Here is a 22,185-nt window from a genome sequence, read left to right as displayed (position 1 = left end):
GATGTCAAAAGGGCACAGGGTCAGGGGTCACGATATCCACACTCATTGCCAGTCACCTGACTTCCTGAAGCCTCCTTTTCCCCAACTGTAAAATGGTAACAGCACTCTCTTTCTCAAGTGAAGAAATTACGAAATGATGGTTCAGTGTCTGTATTTTAATACCTGTATCATTACATAATCACTTTGTGAAGCAGCCACCTCTGGCACAGAAGTCACTCTATGCCTATTTAAGGACAAATCCCCTTAAGCATGCCCAGAAACTGGAAACCCACTAGGCTTCCAGGCTCTCTAGTCCTTCCCTTGGCCTTAGACTCCTGGAAGGCTGAATTCTTCTCCTAGCAGGATCCCCAATAGTCTTTGGGGAGCTGCCAGCCCCGCTCTTTCCCAGTGTAAGCCCTGAGGCTACTGGCCCTTCCCTCCACCCCGCCTCTTCCTCCTCAATTCTTCCCCTCCTTTTCCACCTTAATTTGGGCTGTCTCCACCCCAGAAGCTCAGGAGTAGCTCTGGGGAACAGCATTTTACCTGCATTTCCAGCTCTCTGCTTTGACCCCTCAAGCTTTGAAGGGGTGAGGAGGAAGAGGCAGAGGAAGGGGACGTGGAAGCTTCGAAAAAAGTCAGGACACCTAGGTTTCTAATCCCAGCTCTGCTGCAAACAGTGGTCACTGTGGGTAAGTCAGTGTGCCTCAGCTTTAATTTCCTCACGGGAACATGGGAACGGTATCCCTGTCTACGTCATGGCTAATGTAAGGAATCACTGCGCTGACTGCTGTGAACGGTCTAGGTACAGTATCCCGACTGTCACCGCTCAGTCAGCACAGAACTTACCACAAAACAGCATATGGTTTTCCATCATTTCTTACCAGTGAGTCTTGTCTCCCAAGAGAAGAGAAAGAGAAAGCCAACCCTACTGGGCACCTCTGATCTGTCATGTTCTGTGCTAGATGGGGCCTCACCACAATGCTGTTAGGTTGGAATTAGCCCCATTTCACAGATGAGAAAACAGGTTCAAAGAGATCAAATGATCTGTCAGAATGTAGCAGCTGGAAGTGATGAGAAAGGGTCTCTTCTCTCTCCTCTCCACCCCTTTCAAGGGGTTATGGTGGAGGAAGGGACACTGGCTTGGGGCCCCTCATTTAGACTCATGGAAGGGACCCAGCGAAGCATTTCTTTCTTTCCCTCTTTCTTTAAGAGTTTATTGATTTATCCATGAGAGACACACAGAGAGAAGCAGAGACACAGGCAGAGGGAGAAGCAGGCTGTAGGGAGCTGGATGTGGGATGCGGGACTGGATCCCGCCACCCTGGGATCACGACCTTAGCCAAAGACAGATGCTCACCCACTGAGCTACCCAGGTTTTCTGAAGATAAGCGTTTCTAATATGTCACTAGAAACTGGGGAGTAAACAGGGTCCTGTCCGGGCCCAGGGCTTCCCGCAGACACACCTGTATAAGCGGCAGCCATTCCCCACAGAGCTGTCCCGGGAAAGCACTGGGCCCGGCTATCGGGCGTGTTTAGTCATCTTAGCAGGTGGGAAGCCTGAGCCTGCGGGCGGGCAGCGCCCTGCCTCCCCACTTTCACCTCATCCATCGCTCACTGGGAAGGTGCCTTGGGCCCAGGCCCCGTCTCCCGCCGTCCCCTCTCCCGACCACAGCTGGCGGTCAAGGTTCTCACCTGCCCTGTCCCCACCAGGAGACTCACTAACCAGCTGAGGGACTGACTCAGGGCCACGGAGCGTGTGCTTGCACGTGGCCTGAGAGGAAGTGTGAACAGACTGCCCGTGACCTTGGACCGGTGAGGATGCACCTGTCGGCACACTCCTGTGTGTCCTGCTGGCTGGGAGCTGGGAGGAGGGCTGCGCGTGTGTCGGGCGCGGCGGGCGTGTCCTGGGAGCGTGGTGGACTACAGGCACCTCAACCAACTCTGCAAGGATCCATCGGCCCGCGTGTGCGTCCTGCGAGTGTGAGCCCGCGGGCGCTCTGCCGGTGTCTGCTTGGAGTGACTCGGCACCCCGCGTGTGTCCTGCGCGGGCGAACGGAACCCGGCGAGGGCTGGCGCGGGCGGGCACGCGGCGGGCGCGACCTGGGCTCCCTGCCCAGCCTCCCCGCGGGCCCGCCGCTGTGCGCGCGTGGAAGGCGCCCGGGGCCCGGAGGGAGCGCGCGCCGGGGCCCGCGCGGGGGAGTGCGGCGCCGCCCGCTCGGCTCGCTCCGCTCGGCGCCCGCCCGCGCAGCCCGCTCGCTCACACCGCGTGGTTGCCGCCGGTGACGCGGCCTGGGCCCGCCCCCCGCCCGCCGGCCCCGCGCTCACTAGCCGGCCGCCGCCGAGCCGAGAGCAGCCGCGTCAGGGCCGTCCGGGGGCGCCGCCGGCGGTGCCCGCAGCCCTCGCCGCGCCCCGCTGGGCCTGCTGAACCGCCTCCCCGCCGTCCCCGGGCCGGGCAGGGCCGCGCCCGGGCGGGGCCGCGCTGCCTGCATGACCCTCCGGCGGCGCGGGGAGAAAGCGACCATCAGCATCCAGGAGCATATGGCCATCGACGTGTGCCCCGGCCCCATTCGGCCCATCAAGCAGATCTCCGACTACTTCCCCCGCTTCCCTCGGGGCCTGCCCCCGGACGCCGGGCCCCGCGCCGCCGCGGCCCCGGACGCCCCCGCGCGCCCCGCCGCCGCCAGCGCGGGCCGCCGCAGCCCCTCCGACGGCGCCCGCGACGACGACGAGGACGTCGACCAGCTCTTCGGAGCCTACGGCCCCGGCCCCGGCCCCGGCCCCGGCCCCGGCCCCGGCCCCCGCCCCGGCCCCCGCCCCGGCCCCGGCCCCGCCCCCGCCCCGGGGCGGCCGCCCGCCAAGCCGCCGGAGGACGAGCCGGACGCCGACGGCTACGAGTCCGACGACTGCAGTAAGTTTCCAACTCGCCGACGTCCCGCCCCCTCCCCGGCCCGGCCTCTGCGCGCTCCCGACCTCGCCGCCCGGCCCGGCCCGGCCTCCGCGGGCTCCCTGTCCCCGGCACCCAGTCCCGCGGGGGCGGCCCCCCCGCTCCGCGCGCCCCCCGCGCGCCCTGCGGACCCAACCCCGACCCCTCCCCGGGCCCAGGCCCGAGAGGCGGGAAGTTTGGGGGCGCCCGCGGAGGGCGTCGCGTTTCCGGGGCCCGGATCTGCGCGCCCGCGCCGCGCCCCCTCTCGGCCCGCCGGCGGGGAGTTCCGGCGCGGGCGGCGGCTTTTGTTCCCGGGAAGGGCGGAGCTGCGCCCCGCGGAGACACCAGTTGCTGCGGGCCGCGCGGGAGCCGCTGCGGGCCGGCCTCGCCGCCGAGGGGCCGGGGCCGGGGCCGGGGCCGGGGCCGGGGCCGGGCCGGCCTCCCGAGTGGGCCCGGCGGCCCGCAGAGCGCAGCGGCTCCCGGTGCGGCCGAGCACGGAGGACCGCGGGGCCGCTCGTCCTCTGGAAAACCCTTGGCCGTGCCACCGCCCGCGCCCGCGGACCCCGCCGCGGCGCTCTCCCGGCCGCCGACCTTCGCCCACCTGTTACGCCCGCTTCCCAAGGCCGGGAAGGGCGCCCCAGCCCGCGCCGCCCTCTCTGCGGGCCGAGCCCCGAGCCCCGAGCCCCGAGCCCCGAGCCCCGGGCAGTGGGCGAGCGCCGGGGCCCCGGGGCGAGGCCGGGCCGGCGGGCGCTCCTGGCCTTTCGGGTCTCTGAGAGCGCCTGCCGCGCGGGACCCGGGACTGCAGGGGAAACCGAGGCCGGGTTCGGAAGGGGTTAGCGCGGGCTGGGGGTGGGGCTGGGAGGTGGCGCGGCTCGCTAGGGCCCCACCCAGCCCCGCTGTAGCCCCCTCCCCGGCCCGCGCGGCGGGTGCACCCTTCCGGGCAGGGGTCGCTCGCGGCCTGAGCCGAGGGTCGCTCGGCGCCGCGAGGGTGGCCGCGCCTGGTTTGCGGGCTCCCGTGGGCCCAGGGCCGGGGCCTGGAGTTTCCTTAAGCATAAAGTGGGTCTCTGGACGCTGAAGGGGGAGATCACCAGTGTCACTGGGGGAGGTGGCCGACCTCTCAGCGTCCTACCGAGGGAGGCCCAGGAGGAGAGAGCTGGAGGAGGCCTGTCCTCTGCCCTCCAAGGAGAGAAACTGTCCCCTGTGCACTTTCTGTGGGTCTGGACGCTGCCCGAATCCCGGGGTATTGAGGCCTTGCCTCGGTGTGGGGGCGGGGAGCAGCCCTCTCCCTCCACTTCCCTGCCAGCTGGGGGAAATTGGGTTGCAGAGAGTATATGCCCTCGGGGCTGTGCCCCGAATCTTCCCCACCCTCAGCTCCCCACACCCTGGGCAAATCTCACCCCCTCACCTTCCATGCATCTGGGCAGGCCCTAACTGGAACCCAAGTCACCCCTTTGGATGCCCTGAATCCAAAGCCACCTCCAGAAGGGGTAGGGAACTTGTTCCCCTTTGGACATCTTTCATGCTGTGCCAAGGGAGTGAGAGGGCAGGGCAGGGCTTCCACATGAACTTCAGGCAACCCTCCTGGTGCCACCAAGGGCCCTCTGGATGACACACTGTTACAGGGTGAGAAATCTTGTCATTTCTTCGGGCCCTCCCTCAACCTCCAGGTGAGGAGGAAGAGTCCCGAAAGTCCCCAAAGCAGGTCAGCTGCCTCATCTCCAGCCCATCGACTCCAGTTCTCCACTGAGCACTGTCCCAGCAGCAGAGAGTGTGGCAAAGGGGAACAGGAGTGGGTCTCATCACCCAGGGAGCTCACATGTCCTAGCAGGGGACAGATTCACATGAGTCACAGCCTGGCCAGTCTGGATGGTGGGCTGGCCACACCCATAACACCGGGTGGTCTCCTGAAAAAAAGCTAAAGAGGAGGCTTGTGGCTGAGCCTGGGCCAGCTTGGGTCACTTGTCCCCTTCAAGGAGCAGCCCACCCCAGGCTTGGATCTCATCAGTGGCCGAGCAGACTTCCCAGGCATGAGGACACAGAAATCTTGGCTCCTTCCTGTGGTGGGACCGGGTTCTGGGGTGGAACCACCCTCCAGCCCATACCCTGGCCTGGACCCCTCTCGGCTCTGACAACCAGATCCCTAGAATTAGCCTAAATGATTTAAGCCAGATGGTTCATTATGGCTTTAGCAGGGGTTATGCTATTTGCTGCCCTAATTATTGGATTATCTCTGTTCTAACAAAAAGAAATTAGGGCGGTTGCTCTCTTGTCCAAGCTGAGAATGAAGTGCTGTTTATTTATTCAGCCTTTTTTTCCCTTCTTTTTAAAGCCTATGCTTTATTAAGTCACTTCAAGACACAAGCACGAAATTCACATGTTCCAGACTGATCTAATAGGGGCCGTGATAGGGAGAAAAGGCAGTGAACATTGGGGTGAGAAGTATCCTTCCTCCCACTGGTCCCTAGTGTGGCCTGGCCCAGTGGACTCCACTGCCTGCTGCCCCCCAGTCGGGTTCTCCCCCCTCCCCTCTCCCCATGCTCTCCCACCCAACCTCCACCTGTGGAAGCCCAGTCCATTCTTCAAACTATGAGGACTAGAATGTTTGGGTTGCAAATAAAAACTCAAAGTGCCTGAAACAATGAGCACAGTGAGATGGCAAATGCCCAGGGAGGTTTGTGCCCAGGCTTGTCAACAACCTCAAAGGTGCTGGTTCTGTCCCCCTTTCCACCTGGCTGTGCTCTGCTCTTCTTAGGCTGACCTCCCTCCTGGTCCAGGGTGGCTGCTGTTGGTCCACGTGTCACATGTAACACTAAGATCCTAAATATGAGAAGGACAAGTTTCCTTGCCCATATCTCGGTTGGAAAGTGAGGAGAGCTCTCCCAGAGTCCCCAGGAGACCTGTCCTTCTGTCTCATTGGCCAGAATTGTGTCACATGCCTGCGCTTACACCTGCCGTTACATGATTCACCCTGGGCTGGGTCAGGAGTGGTGCCCATGAGTGCCTGGAGCAAGGATGGAGTGGAGGAAGCACTGTCCCAAAGGCCCTCAGCTGGGAGCATTTCCCAGTCCCTGCTGGTTGCAAGTCCCCTTCCTTCCGCACATGCCAGCTCAGACCACAGTTTTATGTACTCAACATTACAAGATCAGCTGTGTGTCGGGCACTGTGCTGAGATTTAAGAATGCCTGAGACAGAGTCTCTGACATGAGGGAGTTCGTGGAAACACAGAGGCACAAGTAGCCCAGCAGTGACGAGAGGGAGGCAGCAACCTAAATGGAAGTGCTGGCTTACATAGTTTACCCACAGAGAAGGTTCTGCTCCAGGCTGGGAGAAGGGAGGAAGCAGGCTGACTAAGTGCAATTAGGAAAGCAAGATGCTCCTGACACGGGGACTGCCACGTGCACAGGTAGAGGTAGAAGAAACAACCCAGAGGTGCCACAGTCAAGTGTCTGAAGTAAGGGAGAAAGACCCAGAATGAGGACAAAGTGGTCACCGAGGGCCTTAAATGCTACACCAAGGAGGTTAAACCAAGTCCAGGAGGCAGTGGTGAACCTTTGAATAATTTAAAGCTGGAGAATGAATAGACTTCTGAAGGTCCGAAAGTTCTTATCCTTGGCCTCTGAGCTCCTGGGAGGCAGGGACATAGGGCTCCTTCTTCTTTGTCTCCCCTGCAGTGCTAGGCTCAGTGCCTCATAGTGCCTCCCCATCTATGAAATGCACTTTCTGTGGTTCTTGCCACAGTTTTTTAGAACTATTTGAGAGACTGACATTTTTCTTAAAAAAAAAAACAAAAACAAAAACAAAAAACGAGCAAGGGCTGATTTCCTATTCCCAAGGGTATACGGGGGTGAGGAAAGTCCAGGTACAAACCAAGGTCAGAATGATGCTGTCAGTCTCCATCAGCAGAGCAAAGGGATGTTTGGCCTTACAGGAACTGACAGGGGCTTGAGCCTGATTTTCTCTGAATTAGCCCCATTAAAGCTCTATAATTATCGACAAGTGAGTGACAACTCTCACCGGCCCATTAGTGACCAACCCTCATTATTTTTCCAAGGTTGTAAACTTTAGCCAGGACATGTGACTTCAGTGGGCAGAGGGCAGGATGCAGTGGCTCACACAGATAAGCACCTTCCCCTACCCTTAGGACCCTCCTTATCTGTACTAGAAGCCCACAGCTCCCTTTCCAGCTCAGAGGCCCCTCTAGGATGGCCGCCCAGCCCTCCCTTGTCCCTGACAGCAACTCTGCTTTTCTCTCTCTGGTTCTCTGTTGCATCATCCTGAGATTTCAGCTACACAAAGTAGCAGACAAAAAAGGGCGGGAGGGGATGCCAGTAGGCTTTTTTTTTTTTTTTTTTAAGATTTATTGTGACTATCATAAATAAATAAAAATTAAAAAAAAAAAGATTTTATTTATTTATTCATGAGAGACACACAGAGAGAAAAAGGCAGAGACACAGGCAGAGGGAGAAGCAGGCTCCATGTAGGGAGCCCGATGTGGGACTTGATCCTGGGTATCCAGGATCACGTCCTGGGCTGAAGGCAGTGCTAAACCTTTGAGCCACCTGGGCTGCCCCCAAGCCAGTAGGCTTTAAGAAAAGAACTGTCATGATGGAAATGAAGAGGTCTGGATTCTGTGTCTAGTTCTGCTGGGCCACCCTGACCAGGTCACCGATGCTCTCTGAGCCTCATTTCTCTGAATGGGAAATGAAGACTTCGGACTGTAAGATCCCTAAGAGAGCTCCACCACCAGCAAATGTCTAAAAATAGTGACCATACTTCTATTTATAAACTATAATAAACTATTATAAACATTTATAAACCATTATTTCTTACAAAACCTCCAGTGGCAGTCAAAAGAATTCATCAATCACATGGAGCGGACCCAAGGTGTGCTGTTCCTGGGAATTGATCATGGGTGTCGCTTTCACTGAGCGGTGTCAGCCCTCCTTAAACAGAGATGTCTGCAGAGCCAGCAAGGGGGCTTCTTTCTTCTCCGGGACCTGAGATTCCCAGTGTGGAGCAGGTGGCCCCAATGTCTGGCTGGCTGGCCTCCTCTGAGAGTGGGAAATGGGTGAGATTGCGGAGTGTGCATCTTAACTCGTGGGCATCACCAAATCCCTGCTCCTGTGAACAGCTGGAGAGCAAATTGGGTTGAATGGCCTGACTGTGCAGATCGAACATCTATCTGTTCTTTGCCGGTGTCGCTGGCGTGGCTCGAGGCATGGTCGCTCCTCTCTGGAGGCTGATGTCTTGAGAGAACAAGCCATGGGTAGGCCTGAACTGAGCAGCAGACTAATTTACTATCACATAAAGCCAACAGCTTTGGAGAATATTAGAAAAGCGTGGACCTGGAGAATCTTGGGACCATGGCTGTGGTTGTCGTTATAGGCATGGTGTTATATACCTCACTTCCAGCCTGCATAGATGGGAGTCCGGAAACCGGCCAGATACAGCGAGCGCCAAAGCACCCTGACTCTACTTAGGAAAAGCACGATAGGCTCTGCTCAAGGCCTACTGACTCATAGTTTGGACACAATTCTAGCAGGTGTTCGCACCTGGTTTGGTAGGAGGAACAAGTGCTATGGAAAAGGAAGGAGGGCCGTTTGTGCTATCAGAGGCAAGTATTGTAAGAGGAGTTTCAGGCTGTTGGCAAAGGGGGAGGCAGAAAAATGAAGAAAACCTAGGAAAACCTCAAAGAGTGGCTGCTGGGGATCACTTCATCCAGGCTGCAACCACAACGCATGGAATGGGAGTTGTAGTCACAGCGATGACTCAGGTCATTCGGAAGAGTGTAAGTGACCATTTGTATACTCTCTTCACAAAGGCTGGGAGGGGAGTGATCCAGTTTGGAACGAGTTCATTCCAGCAGGCGTCTCAGAGGGGCAAGTACATTTATCCAGAAAAATAACCTAAGTGGATCTGCTCCTTTTATAATTACGTGCTGAGCATTTTCTGTACCCCAGGGGCTGTCAAAGCACAATGCTGTGAACTGGATACTATTGCGTCTCCATTTTGCAGATGAGGAAACTGAGAACAAGGAGGCTAGAAAAGCTAGCTAAAGTCAAACAGCAAGGAAGCATAGAGCCAGAACTTGAACCCAGGGTCAGGTGTCAGGCACGGCAGGTCTTGTACCCCACTTGTGCTCCTTCTGGGCAAGGGCAGAGACTGAGCCGAGTGCCTTCCTTACCCTGTCTTAGAAGCTAGAGAGCAAGACAAATGCAACCTAGTGCCATCACCTCAGAATAAGGGAGGCTCCACATGGGCCTTAATTTGCCTGTTTCTCTGCAAAGCCAAATTTTGCCATACTGTCCGCACCCCCACCCCCACGACGCCCCGAGGTCTGCAGGCGTATGGCATCTACTCAGCTGTGGCATTGTAGTGCAAAAGCAGCAGATACATGAGATGAGCATATCCAGGCTCGGCATGAATCTAGAACCGCGTGAGGTGCTGCTGGCCTGGAGAGCCTCGCCTTTCCCCCAGCCTTACCTCAGCGGCTCAGCCTCTCACCTCCAGTTGGCCTACGATTGGAAAGCCCTTTCTCCCAGCACCACTGTGCACTGGTCAACTCCTACTCATCTTTCGTGGCTCGGGTGAAGCATCACCTCCTCTAGGGATCCTTCCCTGGTGGCCCCCATTCACAGCCAGGCAAGGCATACCCCTTGAACTCCTATTGCTCCTGGCTCACCAGACTGCTAGGGCAGATTCTTTTCATCAGTGTCTCCCATTAAGTTATGCTTTCCTTGGGGCAGGAACCCCACCTTATTGATATTTTCATCCCTAGAGGCCAGCTTATTGTAATAAGGCTTGGGAATGAATGAATGAATGAATGAATGAATGAATGAATGAACGAACAAATGAACAGGTTGCCAGTTGACCAGCCCAGCAGTCTGTGTGCAGGATCGGGGTTTCTAAAGACATCTGTCAATGTGCATCTTGCTGTCTAGAGATTTGCCCCCTGAGGTTTGCTGTCCCCCAACCCACAACCCCCACCTTCACGCCAGGAGCCACGTGAGCACAACGGGCCACAGCTGCCACGCGTGATTGTCCCTGATGGCTACGGCTGCACCTAGTTATCGCTGCCCGCTCTGCCCGCCCCTAGGGACTCACCCACTGCCTTGAAGAGGCTGGCAGGTTGCAGCGTGAGGACCCAGCTGGCTTCTGGCAGCCTGCCCAGGGCCCCTCAAGGGATGGAGAGACTGGGGAGCTGCAGCACTAAGTGTTGTTGGGGGTGGATCAGCCTGTCAGCCCGGCCAGGGCCCAGAGGTTCTCAAGGCCCTGTCCTGCCTCCCTACACAATCCTTGTGACAGTTAACCATCAGGGAAACCGAGGCATGGTGCCAAGACTGGCAGTTGCATGAGGAGGGCAGGAGGACAGGGACCTTTGGCTGAGTGCCCTGTATGGTGGCACAACATGGGACCAGCCAAAGGGGCCTGGGCTGTGGGGCCTACTGCCTGGGTTTGACTTGGGCCACCACCTGTGGTGACTGGGGCTGACCTAACCTCACTGAGCCTCCACTCCTCCCGCATCTGGAACCTGGCTGTGCTGGTAGCACTGGGAGGCTGGGCGGAGGGATTGCACCCAGTAGGTGCTCAATTGATGGCAGTCACTGTGGCAATGTGGCACCTTGTCCCACCGCACAGGGGTGGGTGACTCTCCTCCACTGTGTGGCCAGAGCATGACCTGAGCCCTCTGTCCGCAGCTGCCCTGGGCACGCTGGATTTCAGCCTGCTCTACGACCAGGAAAACAACGCCCTCCACTGTACCATCAGCAAGGCCAAGGTAGGCCCCCGCCGGCCACCTCGGTCCCCCGGGTCCAGGGCCTTGGGTGCAGGTGAGGGGCTGAGGTCCGAGGGCCTGTCCCCCGCACTGTTTCCTGTCCAGGCTCTGTGGCATCTGCACCATGGGTGTATCTTGCCTAAATCTCCTCAGCTGCCCTAAGAGCCTCCCGCAGCCAGACATCCAGGGAAGGAGTAGAAGAAAAAGGCAAGAAGAGAATGAAAGGAGGAAGGCGTGGGGGGCAGCAGTGTGGGGCAAGAACTGGGGAGGGCCTATGGTGGGGAGGAGAGAAGGGGAGAGCTGACAGGCTGTCCTGATGGCCAGGGGGGCAGGGGTTGGATTGGTTGCCTCTGGCCTCCTGAAGGTTCCCACCCGGAGTGAGTGGGCTCCAGGCAGGAGCTCTATCTCTGGGGCTCGGGACCCCAGCATTGCTCTTTGGCCCCTGGGTTGGAACCAGGAGCATGTCCCGCTTTGGGCTGCCAGGCATCAGCTTTCTTCTTAGCCGTGCTGTTCCCTTTGCCCTGTGCATCGAACCCTCTGGGTGGAAGGTGCCAAAGTTGATGTTCTCTCCCAAGGTAAGGGTAGTAGTGTAGCCAAGGTAGGACTCCCTGTAGAGCCGTGGAGGGGTCTGGGCCTGGGCTGGGCTCAGGGCAAGGGACTAAAATCAGAGCTGCCTGGGCCCAGACCCTGCCCTCAACCCACCCTGTGAGCTTCCCTGCCCACAGCGCCCCCAGCCATGCCTCTGCCCACTCAGAGGGTCAGGCTGCCTGGTGCCTCCCTCCCACCTCCACCTCCCCCCGCCTGGGCCCGCACGCCTGGACTGCCACGGCAGTGTCCACTTTGGGCCCAGTGTCGTGATTGGGCACAGCCCTCTCCTTGGGGAGCTGCCCGGGCTTGCTGCCAGGGTTCCAGACCTGCCCCTAGGAAAGGAGTCGAGAATGGTGACTCCCAGCTGTGCCAAGGGGAGGGCAGGCTGCAGGGCCCTGGCATATCCCTTTCCCTCTCTCTTCACCCAGCTTTGTAGCAGTTGTCCAGGCTTGGGAACTGGGGAATGGGCACCTGCTGGCAGGCCACTCTGGCCAGAGCCATCCATTCCCCTTCCCAGCCCAGACACCAGGCCCCTCTGTGCTGTGTGCCCTGCCTTCCCTACCCAGGCTCTAGAAGGATTGTGGGGCTGTACTGGGGAGGGGGGGGTGCATGTGTGCATCTGTGAGTCTCTGTGGGTACCTGTGTGTGTCCTTTGGGATATGTCGCTCAAAACACTGGAGGTGGGGCATGAGAGGACCCCAAGCCATAGAATGGTCCCATCCTCCAGGTCATTATCTGCTGAGATCCAGTTTTGCAGAGGAGGGGGTGCTACAAACCTGGGAGGAACTGGGGCTCTGAATTGGGGTTTGGGGAGGGAGCAAAAGGGGGTTAAGGAGGCTGAAGTAGGGCTGACAGGTGGAGGGGCCCTGCACGGGGGGCCATATGCCATGGACTTGGGACCCTAACTCGGCCATACCCTCTGGGTAAGCAGGGCAGCTTCAGTTTGCTTCTGTAAAAATAAGGTAAGCACCCCGCCTATGCAGCGGCTGTGAGCATCAAGTGAGTAAGTGCGCAGTCACAGGTCCCAGCTGCTGTCCTAGAGGAGGCAGGTACCCAGCCCCCCACCCACACAAACACGCACACCTGGGAATTCATGCCCAGAACAACTGGGAAGGCACTGACCAAATGGCCAGCGCTGGGCACGTCAGGGACAGGTGGTGAGGCCGAGATGGGGGACTTGTGTCCAGGAGGCCCGCCTCCTTGCCATGGGTGCACACGGGGCTGCAGAGCCGGGCACAGGCGGAGCCCCAGAAGCTCCTGCACAGCTCAGATACCCTCACACCAGCCCTCGGCCACCTCTCCAGCATCTTCAAAAGGGCCCAGCGGGTGAGGAAGGGGAACAAATTGCCACGCGGTACTATTGCCACCTCTACTCCTGGCCTACCCCTGGGAAATGAGAACTAGTAACCCCTTTTATAGATAACACTGAGGCTCTGGGGCAAAGTCACTCCTCCACCCTCCCAGCTAATAAGTGCAGGAGCAGAGATGTGGGCCCCAGCCAGCCTGGCTCTAAAGTCTGTGTGCTCCTTCCCAGGAGCAGAGCTGTGGGGGGACTGGAGGAGCCCACCTCCTATCTCAGCTTCCTCTTCCCCCCCCCCCAGCTCTCCAAACCAAACCAAGGTCAGGGGGAGGAAGGAGCCTCAGTCCTCCTTAGAGGTGGGTCTGGTCCTGAGTAGCCAACTTGGCAGCTAATCTGTGATGCCACACATATCACAGCTGCCTCCCTACATGTCTGCGTGCCACCGCAGAAGAAAAAGAATATAATTTTCATAGCTAAGAGCAGTCATGAGGTCAGATAAGCCCCTGTCTGTTTATGGTTCCATTGGGTCCCTGGCTGTGCATACTTGACTGGTTATTCAAAGTTAGTGAGGGATGCCATCTTGTGGAGGGACCCTCCATGGCCAGCCAGGTTGTATGGCCTCCTTAGACTTAGGCTGGCAGGGAGCTGTGGCAAATCCAGAAAGAAATTGAGCCTGGTCTCCAGGACACAGAACATTTTCCCATGGTAAAGAGGGAAATCTATAGGTGAGTGGACAGAAGGTCAAGAGGGTCACGTGGACATGGGATCAGTGAGGGAAGTCTCTGTTGGGGAATGGGGGAAGCGGAATCCAGAAGAAGGAAGGGCCACACCAAAGCAGGATAATGAGGACCTCATTCAGAGGTGGAGGAGTCACCTGGCAGAAAGGGAGAATAGGAAGACAAAGTCTGGTCTTGAAAGACACCCCATGACACCTGCCCTGGGCCAGGAGACTGAGGGGAAGGGGAGAACACCAGCCCTGGGTCATCCTCACTGTTCTGAGAGCATGGGCGCAGGGGGCCTATGCAGAGAGGGTCTTGAATGGACCCAGCTGGGATGCCCTTGAATGGACAAGGGATACCTGCCCACCGAGGTGCCTGGAGGCCCTGGCTGCTCTGTGTCTCCAGGTCCCATCTCACACCTTTTGCTGTTCCCCTCCACTCAGGGCCTGAAGCCGATGGACCACAACGGGCTAGCAGACCCCTATGTCAAGCTGCATCTGCTGCCAGGAGCCAGTAAGGTGAGGGGGTCCACCCCAAGCCTGTCAGCCAACTCTGCCTGCTGGGTTGGGCCCAGGCTGAACTCGGGATGCCCAGGGAGGTGCATACCTCCCATGGCCTCTCACAGATCAAGCAAGTTGATGGGATCTCCGTGATTCACCTCCACCCAGAGCACCCAGTTAGCCCCACAGCCCCCAGACTTCCTGGGAACCTCAGGTCAGCACTGCCTGCCTGATGAATTGGGGAAACCCTCCAGAGAATTTCTAGGCCAGCATTTTATGAGAAGCAGACTCAATTGGAGGTTACTATTGTGTTTGGGGGCGGGGTGCTCTGTGGCCAAATAACATTGGGAAACCTTGTTAAACAGGTGTCTTTACTCTAGGACTTATCAGAGCCTTTAAAATGTTTGTGGGCTACCCTGTGACACTACACAAAGTGGATGGAGTGGGTAGGTTCTGCCCAGTTTGGGGGCCACGGAACCCTTGTACTTGGTGACCCAGCGGGCAGACCAAGCACTTGGTGCACCTGGGAAAAGAGAAAGTTTTTTTTTTTTAATTAATTGATTTTTTTTATTTTTTTATTTTTTAAGATTTTATTTATTTATTCATGAGATACACAGAGAGAGAGAGGCAGAGACACAGGCAGAGGGAGAAGCAGGCTTCATGCGGGGAGCCCGACGTGGGACTCGATCCCAGGACCCCGGGATCACGCCCTGGGCCAAAGGCAGATGCTCAACCACTGAGTCACCCAGACAGCCAAGAAAGTTTTTTTCAGAAAAAAGTTGCTATTAAAAAAAAGCATCACGCTGACCTTTAGCCCTGGAAAAACAAAACCGATAACACTTCTTTACATGTGTCTTATAGTTCAGTGTTGTCTCATTTTTTAATTTCACGGGAAGAGAGGGTTTTATCATCCTTTCAGAGTTGGGTCTGGAACCCACAGACTTTTCAAGGGGCAGGTTATGTGGACCCCATTGTTTAGGGGCAGGGAATCAACTAGAGACTAGCGGCTTCACTTCCAAGAGGAGACCAGAGGGAGATGGGGGACATGGGACACAGGAGCATGAGCCCCAGAGCCCAGTGGCTGGTGTTCTTGTCCTGACCTCTTTCTAAGAAACCAGTAGTTGGGGAATTCCTTCTGGGCCTTCAAGTGGCCTGATAGGAAGAGTCTGTAATGGGTTCCTGGGCAGGGAGCCTGCCTTGCCACCGATTCTTGCAGCCTGACTGAGCAGTCCTGCCCCCGGGCTGAGGAGCCCCAGGCTGCTGGGGCCCCCCGTTGAGCCTGAGACTCAAACTCCCTGGGCTGGTTTGTAAGGGCTGAGGCTCCCCACAAGGCAGGAGGGCCACCCCAACAGAGGTGATGACTCCCTCTTGGGGGTGCAGGGCTGTTGGGGAAACAGCAGCAGCCCACCACCTGTGCCTAGAGAAGCTGCTCCCCGCTCTAGGCCTAGTGTCCTCACTGGCAGGTGGGACTCCCAGGGCGCTGAAGGCTGAGGGCACTATGACCAGGGGAGTGTCCCTAACTCAGGAACTCAATGCTGTGAGTCCCTAGGTTCATGGGACCTCAAATTGACAGTGCTGGAAAGCTAGTCCTAGGGACCTTACCACACACACAGGATTTCCCACGTAGGGCAGTGTTTCATAAAAAGCAGTCTCCTGGGCAGTCCGGGTGGCTCAGCAGTTTAACGTGGCCTTCAGCCCAGGGCATGATCCTGGAGAACCGGGATCGAGTCCCAGGTCGGGCTCCCTGCATGAAGCCTGCTTCACCCTCTGCCTGTGTCTCTGCCTCTCTCTCTCTCTCTCTCTCTCTTTCTCTCTCTCATGATTAAATAAAAAAAATCTAAAAAAAAAAAAAGCAGTCTCCTGATAAAGAAGGCTCCTGAAAACCATGCTGAGAAAGAGGTATTATTATGCCCTTTTTTATAGTGGAGAACCTGATGCCCACAGAGGATAAGTAACCTGCTGGGCTCCACAGAGCTTAGGCAAGGGATGGAGCAGCCTGGGGACCCAGGCCTGTCTGACCCCAGAGCCAGGCTGGCAGACAGCAAGGGGAGGCCAGCATGGGGCTGAGTCTAAATGGGCAGCACAGTGAGGAATATGAGGACCCGTAGCTGCAGAAGCCCAGAGAGAGGAGGGGAGGCAGTGTGGCAGCTGGGACGTGCCACCCACAGGCATTTCTAGGAGAGATGGCATTCCAGGTGGAGGGCAGGGCCTGGGCAAAGGCAAGGAGGTATGTGGGAGGGCGTCCAGCCCCAGCACCTCCTGCAGAACCTCCACCCCAAGCATACACCAGGGACCTGGAGGAGAGGAGCCTCCTCTTTTAGTGTCCTAGGGCTGCAGTAGCCAGTCATCAACTGAGTGGTTTGCCACACACATTACTTATCTTCCGGTGCTGCAGGTTTGAAGCTGGCACAGCTCCTACCGGGTCAACTCCAGTGTGGGGGGCTGCAGTCCATTCTGGGGGCTCTAGGAGAGAAGCAATTCACATCCTTTTCCAGCACCTAGAGGCTACCCACATCGCTCAACTCTGGACAGTTCCTCCATTTTCCACCAGTGTCCACCTGGTACCTCTCCCTCCTTACGTGTCCCCTTGATGCTCCTCTCCTGCCTCCCTCTTATGCTTTCAGAGGCCCTATAATCACGTGGGACCTGCCCAGATCACCTAGATAATCTCCGTACATTTAAGTCAGCCCAGGGGCACTTTGGTGGCTCAGTGGGTTAAGCGTCTGCCTTCTGCTCTGGTCATGATCCCAGGGTCCTGGAGTCGAGCCCCGGGTTGGGCTCCCTGCTCAGCGGGGAGCCTGCTTCTCCCTCTGCCTCTGCCCCTGCCTCTCGCTCCCCCTGCTCGTGCTCACTCTTTCCCTCTGCCAAATAAATACATAACGTCTTTAAAAAATCAGCCGATTAACAACCTTAATTCCCCTTGGCATATTTAGGTCCCAGGGACCAGGCAAGGCCGTCTTTGGGGCATTATTCTGCCCCTCGGGCTCCCAGATGCTCAGAGCATCTTTTCTGCTCTCACCAGGCAAATAAACTCAGAACGAAAACTCTCCGAAACACTCTGAACCCCACATGGAACGAGACCCTTACTTACTACGGGATCACGGACGAAGACATGATTCGAAAGACCCTGCGGTGGGTGAGGGCCTCAGACGCCCTGGTCCCCCACGCCCCTCCCCAGCCTCACCTCTGGGGCCCCACTCTGCCCCCAATGTCCCTGCCTGCCCCATGTGTGGGAATCCCTACTGATTTTGGAAGCATGGAAGCAAAGCAGGAGCACCTCTGTGTCTGAAGAGCTGGCCATGCCTCCCGTCCTCCAGGATCTCCGTGTGTGACGAGGACAAATTCCGTCATAACGAGTTCATTGGGGAGACGCGCGTGCCCCTGAAGAAGCTGAAAGCCAACCACACAAAGACGTTCAGCATCTGCCTGGAGAAGCAGCTGCCGGTGAGTGGGGGATGGGGCTCCACAAGCTGCCCAGGCTGCCCAGGCTGCTCTGTGCCTGGCACAGCTTCAGGTGCTGGGGGAACAGACCACAGTCCCTGCCCTCGTGGAGCTTGGGCAGGAGACAGATTCAAGGACGTGAATCACCCAAACAGCCTGTGTTAGACAGTGATCAGGGTCACAGAGAAAAGCATGAGAGCGCAGTGGTTTAGATGGAGGTTTGGGGGATATTCCTGGCAGAGGAAAAAGCAAGTACCAAGCCTGTTGGAGGCCCGAGCAAGAGGCCCACTGTGTGGAGCAGGAAGCAGGATGGGACTAGGTCCTAGGAGGTGAGATCAGAGGTTGGTGGGGTGGAGGGAGCTGGGAGGGACTCTTGACCGTAAGTGAGGCGGGCCACAGGGGGATGCTGGGCAGGGACTAGGGCATCTGACTATTTTAACAGGGTCATTGGGTGCAGACCGGGAGGGAGAAGGGGCTAAGGGTGGGGACGGTCATGAGGGGATGAGCCTGACCCAGCCTGGACAGGAGCCATAGCAGAGGGAGAGAAGCGTGAGATCCTGGTTGGGTGCACTGGCAGGTCAAACTTTCCCGACCTGGGAGTTGAGCACCTGGAGAGATGAGGTGTCATTAACTGTGGTGTGGAGGGCCCTGGGAGGAACAACTGGGGATGCTCTGGAGCTCAACCGGAACACGACAGGCATGAGGCACCTGTGAGCTGCCTAGAGAAGAGAAAATCATTCTTTCCTAGAAATTGCAATTTGTTAAAAATCATATCCAAACCAATTTTGTCTCCTGTTGTCTGCAGCAGCTGAGCCTCCCAAACTCTGTCCATGGGTGTCTCCCTTTCTCTCCCCTCCTGACCCCGTCCTCTCTCCCCTGTCCCATCTCTTGGAGGCCTGGCCTTGACCCTATTCAGAAGTGCAGGGAGGCATTGGCCAGGAGGCCCCAGGGTCCTGAGACCCTCCAGCAGCCCAATGTTCAGGGCACAATCCCCTTTTGAGGACATCTTCCCCCTAGAGTCCTGGGCAAGGGAAAAGCTCAAGAGGACATAGCCCGGCAGCCAACCCATCCCTGCTGGGGCTTGGGCATGGGGACGAATGCTCAGTGCAGGCTGGCCCAAGCCAAGCCCTGGGAAAAAGTCTACCTGAGGCCAACATCCTGGCTCTGCCTTTTTGCATAATTTGACCAAATTTTATTCCCTGGTCATATTCTTTCCTACTCATAGACCTTTGCATTATAGGTAAGACCTTTTTTATTTTATTATTAGTCACTAACCAAAACCCAGTTTTTCCAAATGATCAATGTCACTTATAAAAGGCAACATCAGCTCCCTACTATGGTTTTTTCTGAGTTTTGAGCCCTGGCACAACAAACAGCCATATGGGGACATGAGCGTGCAGGGATGTGTGTATGAGTGTATGCCTGTGAAAGTGCAGGCGGGCATATTTTCAAGTATATGGACTGCGTGCATGCCTGTGTGTTCATGCACGTGGATGGGTAAGAGCATGGGCACGCCTTGCTTGAATTTGCTGGTAGCTCATCTGTCTGGTTTCAGAGACATACGGTGACCACAGGAGTGCAGTTTAGGGTATCTGCTCTGGCAGGAAAGACACATTTTGATGGTACATTTTAGATTTTACACAGTCTGTGAACATCAGTCATTCCCAGTTCAGTGGGCTTCCTATGAAACAACGCAGTATGTAATGTCCCATCCCAGAAAGACAGCTGCAAATATTCCTGCTCACTGGCATTGTTTAATTTTCACACATCTCACAAACTAGCATAAGATCACTGTTTAGTGAGGCCATCCTGCACAAAGCCCTAGGCCAGAGTGGCTGATAGGTAAATCTCGCAGGCTTAGTCTCCGTTAATGTTGGCTGCCCAGTCAGCACTGAAAGGTGCTGAGGCTTCATATGAGCTCAGAGTAAGTGCAGTGATCAATTAGTCATCTCTGCTCTGGGTGTGGGAGTTGGGGAAGGTGGCTCTTACTTCACCTCATAGGAGCCCATCTCCAGAGAGGTGCAGGCAGGGCCCCTGCCTATGAGGAGCCACATGGGGCATCACTTTAGGGACAACCAGCAGACCATCGTGGACAAAGGGATGTGGCTGGGACTTCAGTGAGAGGAGCCTAGCAGAGAGGCCTAAGGAGGAGCCCTGGGGGCTCTAACTGGTATGTCCGGGTAGACAGAGGGTAGGGAGGAGTTCCAGAAGAGCAGGAGTCAGACGGTGGAAAGTGGTCTCAGAAAGATAGGGAATGGAAACTCTCAGGCTAATTGGGACAGGGAGGCAGACTGGGACACCACGCCTATAGCTGAGGTCTGACCCCTGAGGAGAGCCCTGGGTAGCCGCTGGAGCATGAGAGAGGCCTAGATAGCCCCTCCGTGCCTCCCTGTTCCCCTTGGGGTTGGGAATATGTCAAAGCTCTGTCTTCTGGGTTCTCCACAAGGGGGCTATCCCCTACATCCCCTGGGCCAGCAGACAGCCTCAGTAGCCCATAGCTGAGGGAGGGAGTGGGAACAGGTGAGGCTAGCCAAGTGGCTCCCTGCCCAACAGGTGGACAAGACAGAAGACAAGTCCCTGGAGGAGCGGGGACGAATCCTGATCTCCCTCAAGTACAGCTCACAGAAGCAGGGCCTGCTGGTCGGCATTGTGCGCTGTGCACACCTGGCTGCCATGGATGCCAACGGCTACTCGGACCCCTACGTGAAGACGTGAGTGCATGGCCCAGGCCAGCCATCTCCTAGCCCCCTCACCTCAAAGGACAGGAGGTCTGTGGATGAGATCAGGAGTCTAGTGTGGCAAGCACTAAAAGAGCTCCTGAAGCACAGCGGGTACTGCACCCCTGGGGGTGTATCCTCTTCTGTACTCCTTTGGCAATGCTGGGGGTTAAGTTTGACCAGCCCCATTTCACAGATGGGGAAACTGAGGCCTGTAGACTTTCCCAGGTCATGCAGAGAGAGAGAGAGAGAGAGAGAGAGAGAGAGAGAATAGTTCTCTCCTGACACCCCATTCAGACCTCCCATTGACTGTGACCTCAGAAAGGACTGGGTTGGAGGTAGGACTGGGCCTGGACCAGACCAGGAGATCCAGTGAAGACTCAGTGCTGCCTGTGTGCACCCAGGCCTATGCTGGTAGCACAGATGCTGAGAAAGTCCACCCACCCTGCCAGTGGGACTCATGGTGGTGCTGGAGAGAAACCCTAAGTCAGGGGGCCATGCAAAGTACCATGGGCTCCAGAGTCATGAACCTGTGCCAGCATGGGCTATGACTCTGAGAGGGAGGCAGGGGCTGGTGGCCCTCCAGTTAGGAAGGAGGCAGGTGGCGCACTAAGCACCCTCAGGGCCCTGGGCCTTCTGCAAATAAAAGATGGATATTAGTCTGGATTCCCATTGAGGCTTTCTTGAAGGGTAGATGTGGGGAAGAATTGGGCTCAGCAGAAAGGAGGTGTTCCTATTTAAGTAGAGGAATAAAGGAGTGAAGACGCAGAAGCAGGGATGAGCCTGGCTTGAGGGGACAGTCAGGAGCCCCAGTGCTCCCATGACCCAACTCTGGAGCTACCATGCCCACTGGCCACTATTATATTTCTATCAGTTTTAAAATCCTATTACAGGGGCACCTGGCTGGCTCAGTCAGTGGAGCAGTGACTCTCCCTTGGGGTTGTGGGTTCACAACCCACAATGTGTGTACTCCATATTGGATGTAGAGATTATTTATTTTTAAAGATTTTATTTTTAGGTAAATAAATAAATAAAATCCTATTGCAAAAATGGTGCAGCCACTTTGGAAAACAGCCTGGTGTGTTCAAAAGTTAAACATGGAATACCACGCAACCCGGCAGTTCTACTCCCAGGTGCACACCCAAGAGAACTGGAAACACATGTCCACACAAACACTTATACACGAATGTTCACAGCAGCAATATTCACAATAGGCAAAAAGGAAACCACCTAAAATGTCCATCAGCTAATGAATGGATAAACAAACCGTGGCATATCCATACAATGGAGTATTATTCAGCTATAGAAAGCAGTGAAGGGGCACCTGGCTGGCTCACTCAGTTAAGTGCCTGACTCTTGATTTCAGCTTGGGTCATATTCTGAGCATTGTGGGGTTGAGCCCCGAGTTGGGCTCTGCACTGGGTATGGAGTCTACTTGAGATTCTCTTTCTCCCTCCCCTCTCCCCACAGCGTACTTGCTCTCTCTTAAAAAAAAAAAAATTAAAGGACTGAAGTATTAATTCATGCTATAATATATGAACCTTGAAAAGATTATTGGATTAGGTAGGACTCCTGGGTGGCTCAGTGGTTGAGCATCTGCCTTTGGCCCAGAGTCCCGGGATCAAGTCCCACATCGGGCTCCCTGCGTGGAGCCTGCTTCTCTCTCTGCCTGTGTCTCTGCCTCTCTCTCTCTGGGTCTCTCATGGACAAATAAGTAAAATCTTAAAAGAAAGAAAAGAAAAAAAAGAAAAGAAGAAAGAAAAGAAAAGACGGCGCCTGGATGGCTCCGTCCATGGCTCAGTGGGTTGAGTGTCTACCTTCAGCTCAAGTCATGATCCCAGGTCCTGGGATCGGCAGTGTCAGGCTTCCTGCTCGATAGGGAGTCTGCTTGTCCCTCTTCCTCTGTCCCTTCCCCCACTTGTGCTCTCTTCTCTCACTTGCACTCTCTCTCTCAAATAAATAAACAAAATCTTAAAAAAAAAAAAAAAAGATTATTAGATTAGGCTAACTGAAAGAAACCAAACACAAAAGACTGCACCTTATATAATTTCATTTATGTGAAAGTCCGAAATAGGCAAATCCATAGAGGCAGAGAGCAGATTAGATTAGTAGTGCCAAGGGCTGGGGGAGGGTTGGGGAGAACAGGGAGTAACTGGATTTCTGAGGAGATGAAATGTTCTAAAATTGTGATTGTGACAGTGACACCACTGTCTGTGAGTGTACTAAAAACCATTCAATTGTATA

General features: G+C 56.2%; 1 protein-coding gene across 2 annotated transcripts in view; it reads left to right on the top strand.

The window, feature by feature from the left end:
• The first annotated feature begins 2,317 nt into the window (after nt 1–2,317).
• Nucleotides 2,318–22,185, top strand: part of DOC2B (double C2 domain beta) — a 37,491-nt gene continuing 17,623 nt past the window's right edge. The window contains exons 1-6 of one of the 2 annotated variants that reach the window (XM_041724991.1): nt 2,318–2,887; nt 10,600–10,679; nt 13,727–13,801; nt 16,806–16,915; nt 17,101–17,227; nt 19,778–19,935. In XM_041724991.1, the coding sequence (XP_041580925.1) occupies nt 2,467–2,887; nt 10,600–10,679; nt 13,727–13,801; nt 16,806–16,915; nt 17,101–17,227; nt 19,778–19,935 (971 nt within the window). In that variant the 5' untranslated portion in view covers nt 2,318–2,466. The remainder of the gene's footprint in view (nt 2,888–10,599; nt 10,680–13,726; nt 13,802–16,805; nt 16,916–17,100; nt 17,228–19,777; nt 19,936–22,185) is intronic. The other variant, XM_041724992.1, reaches the window with a different exon arrangement.

The sequence above is a fragment of the Vulpes lagopus genome, chromosome 12 (genome assembly GCF_018345385.1).
Source record: "Vulpes lagopus strain Blue_001 chromosome 12, ASM1834538v1, whole genome shotgun sequence".
NCBI classification, from domain to species: domain Eukaryota; kingdom Metazoa; phylum Chordata; class Mammalia; order Carnivora; family Canidae; genus Vulpes; species Vulpes lagopus.
This window is presented reverse-complemented; position numbering and strand designations above follow the sequence as displayed.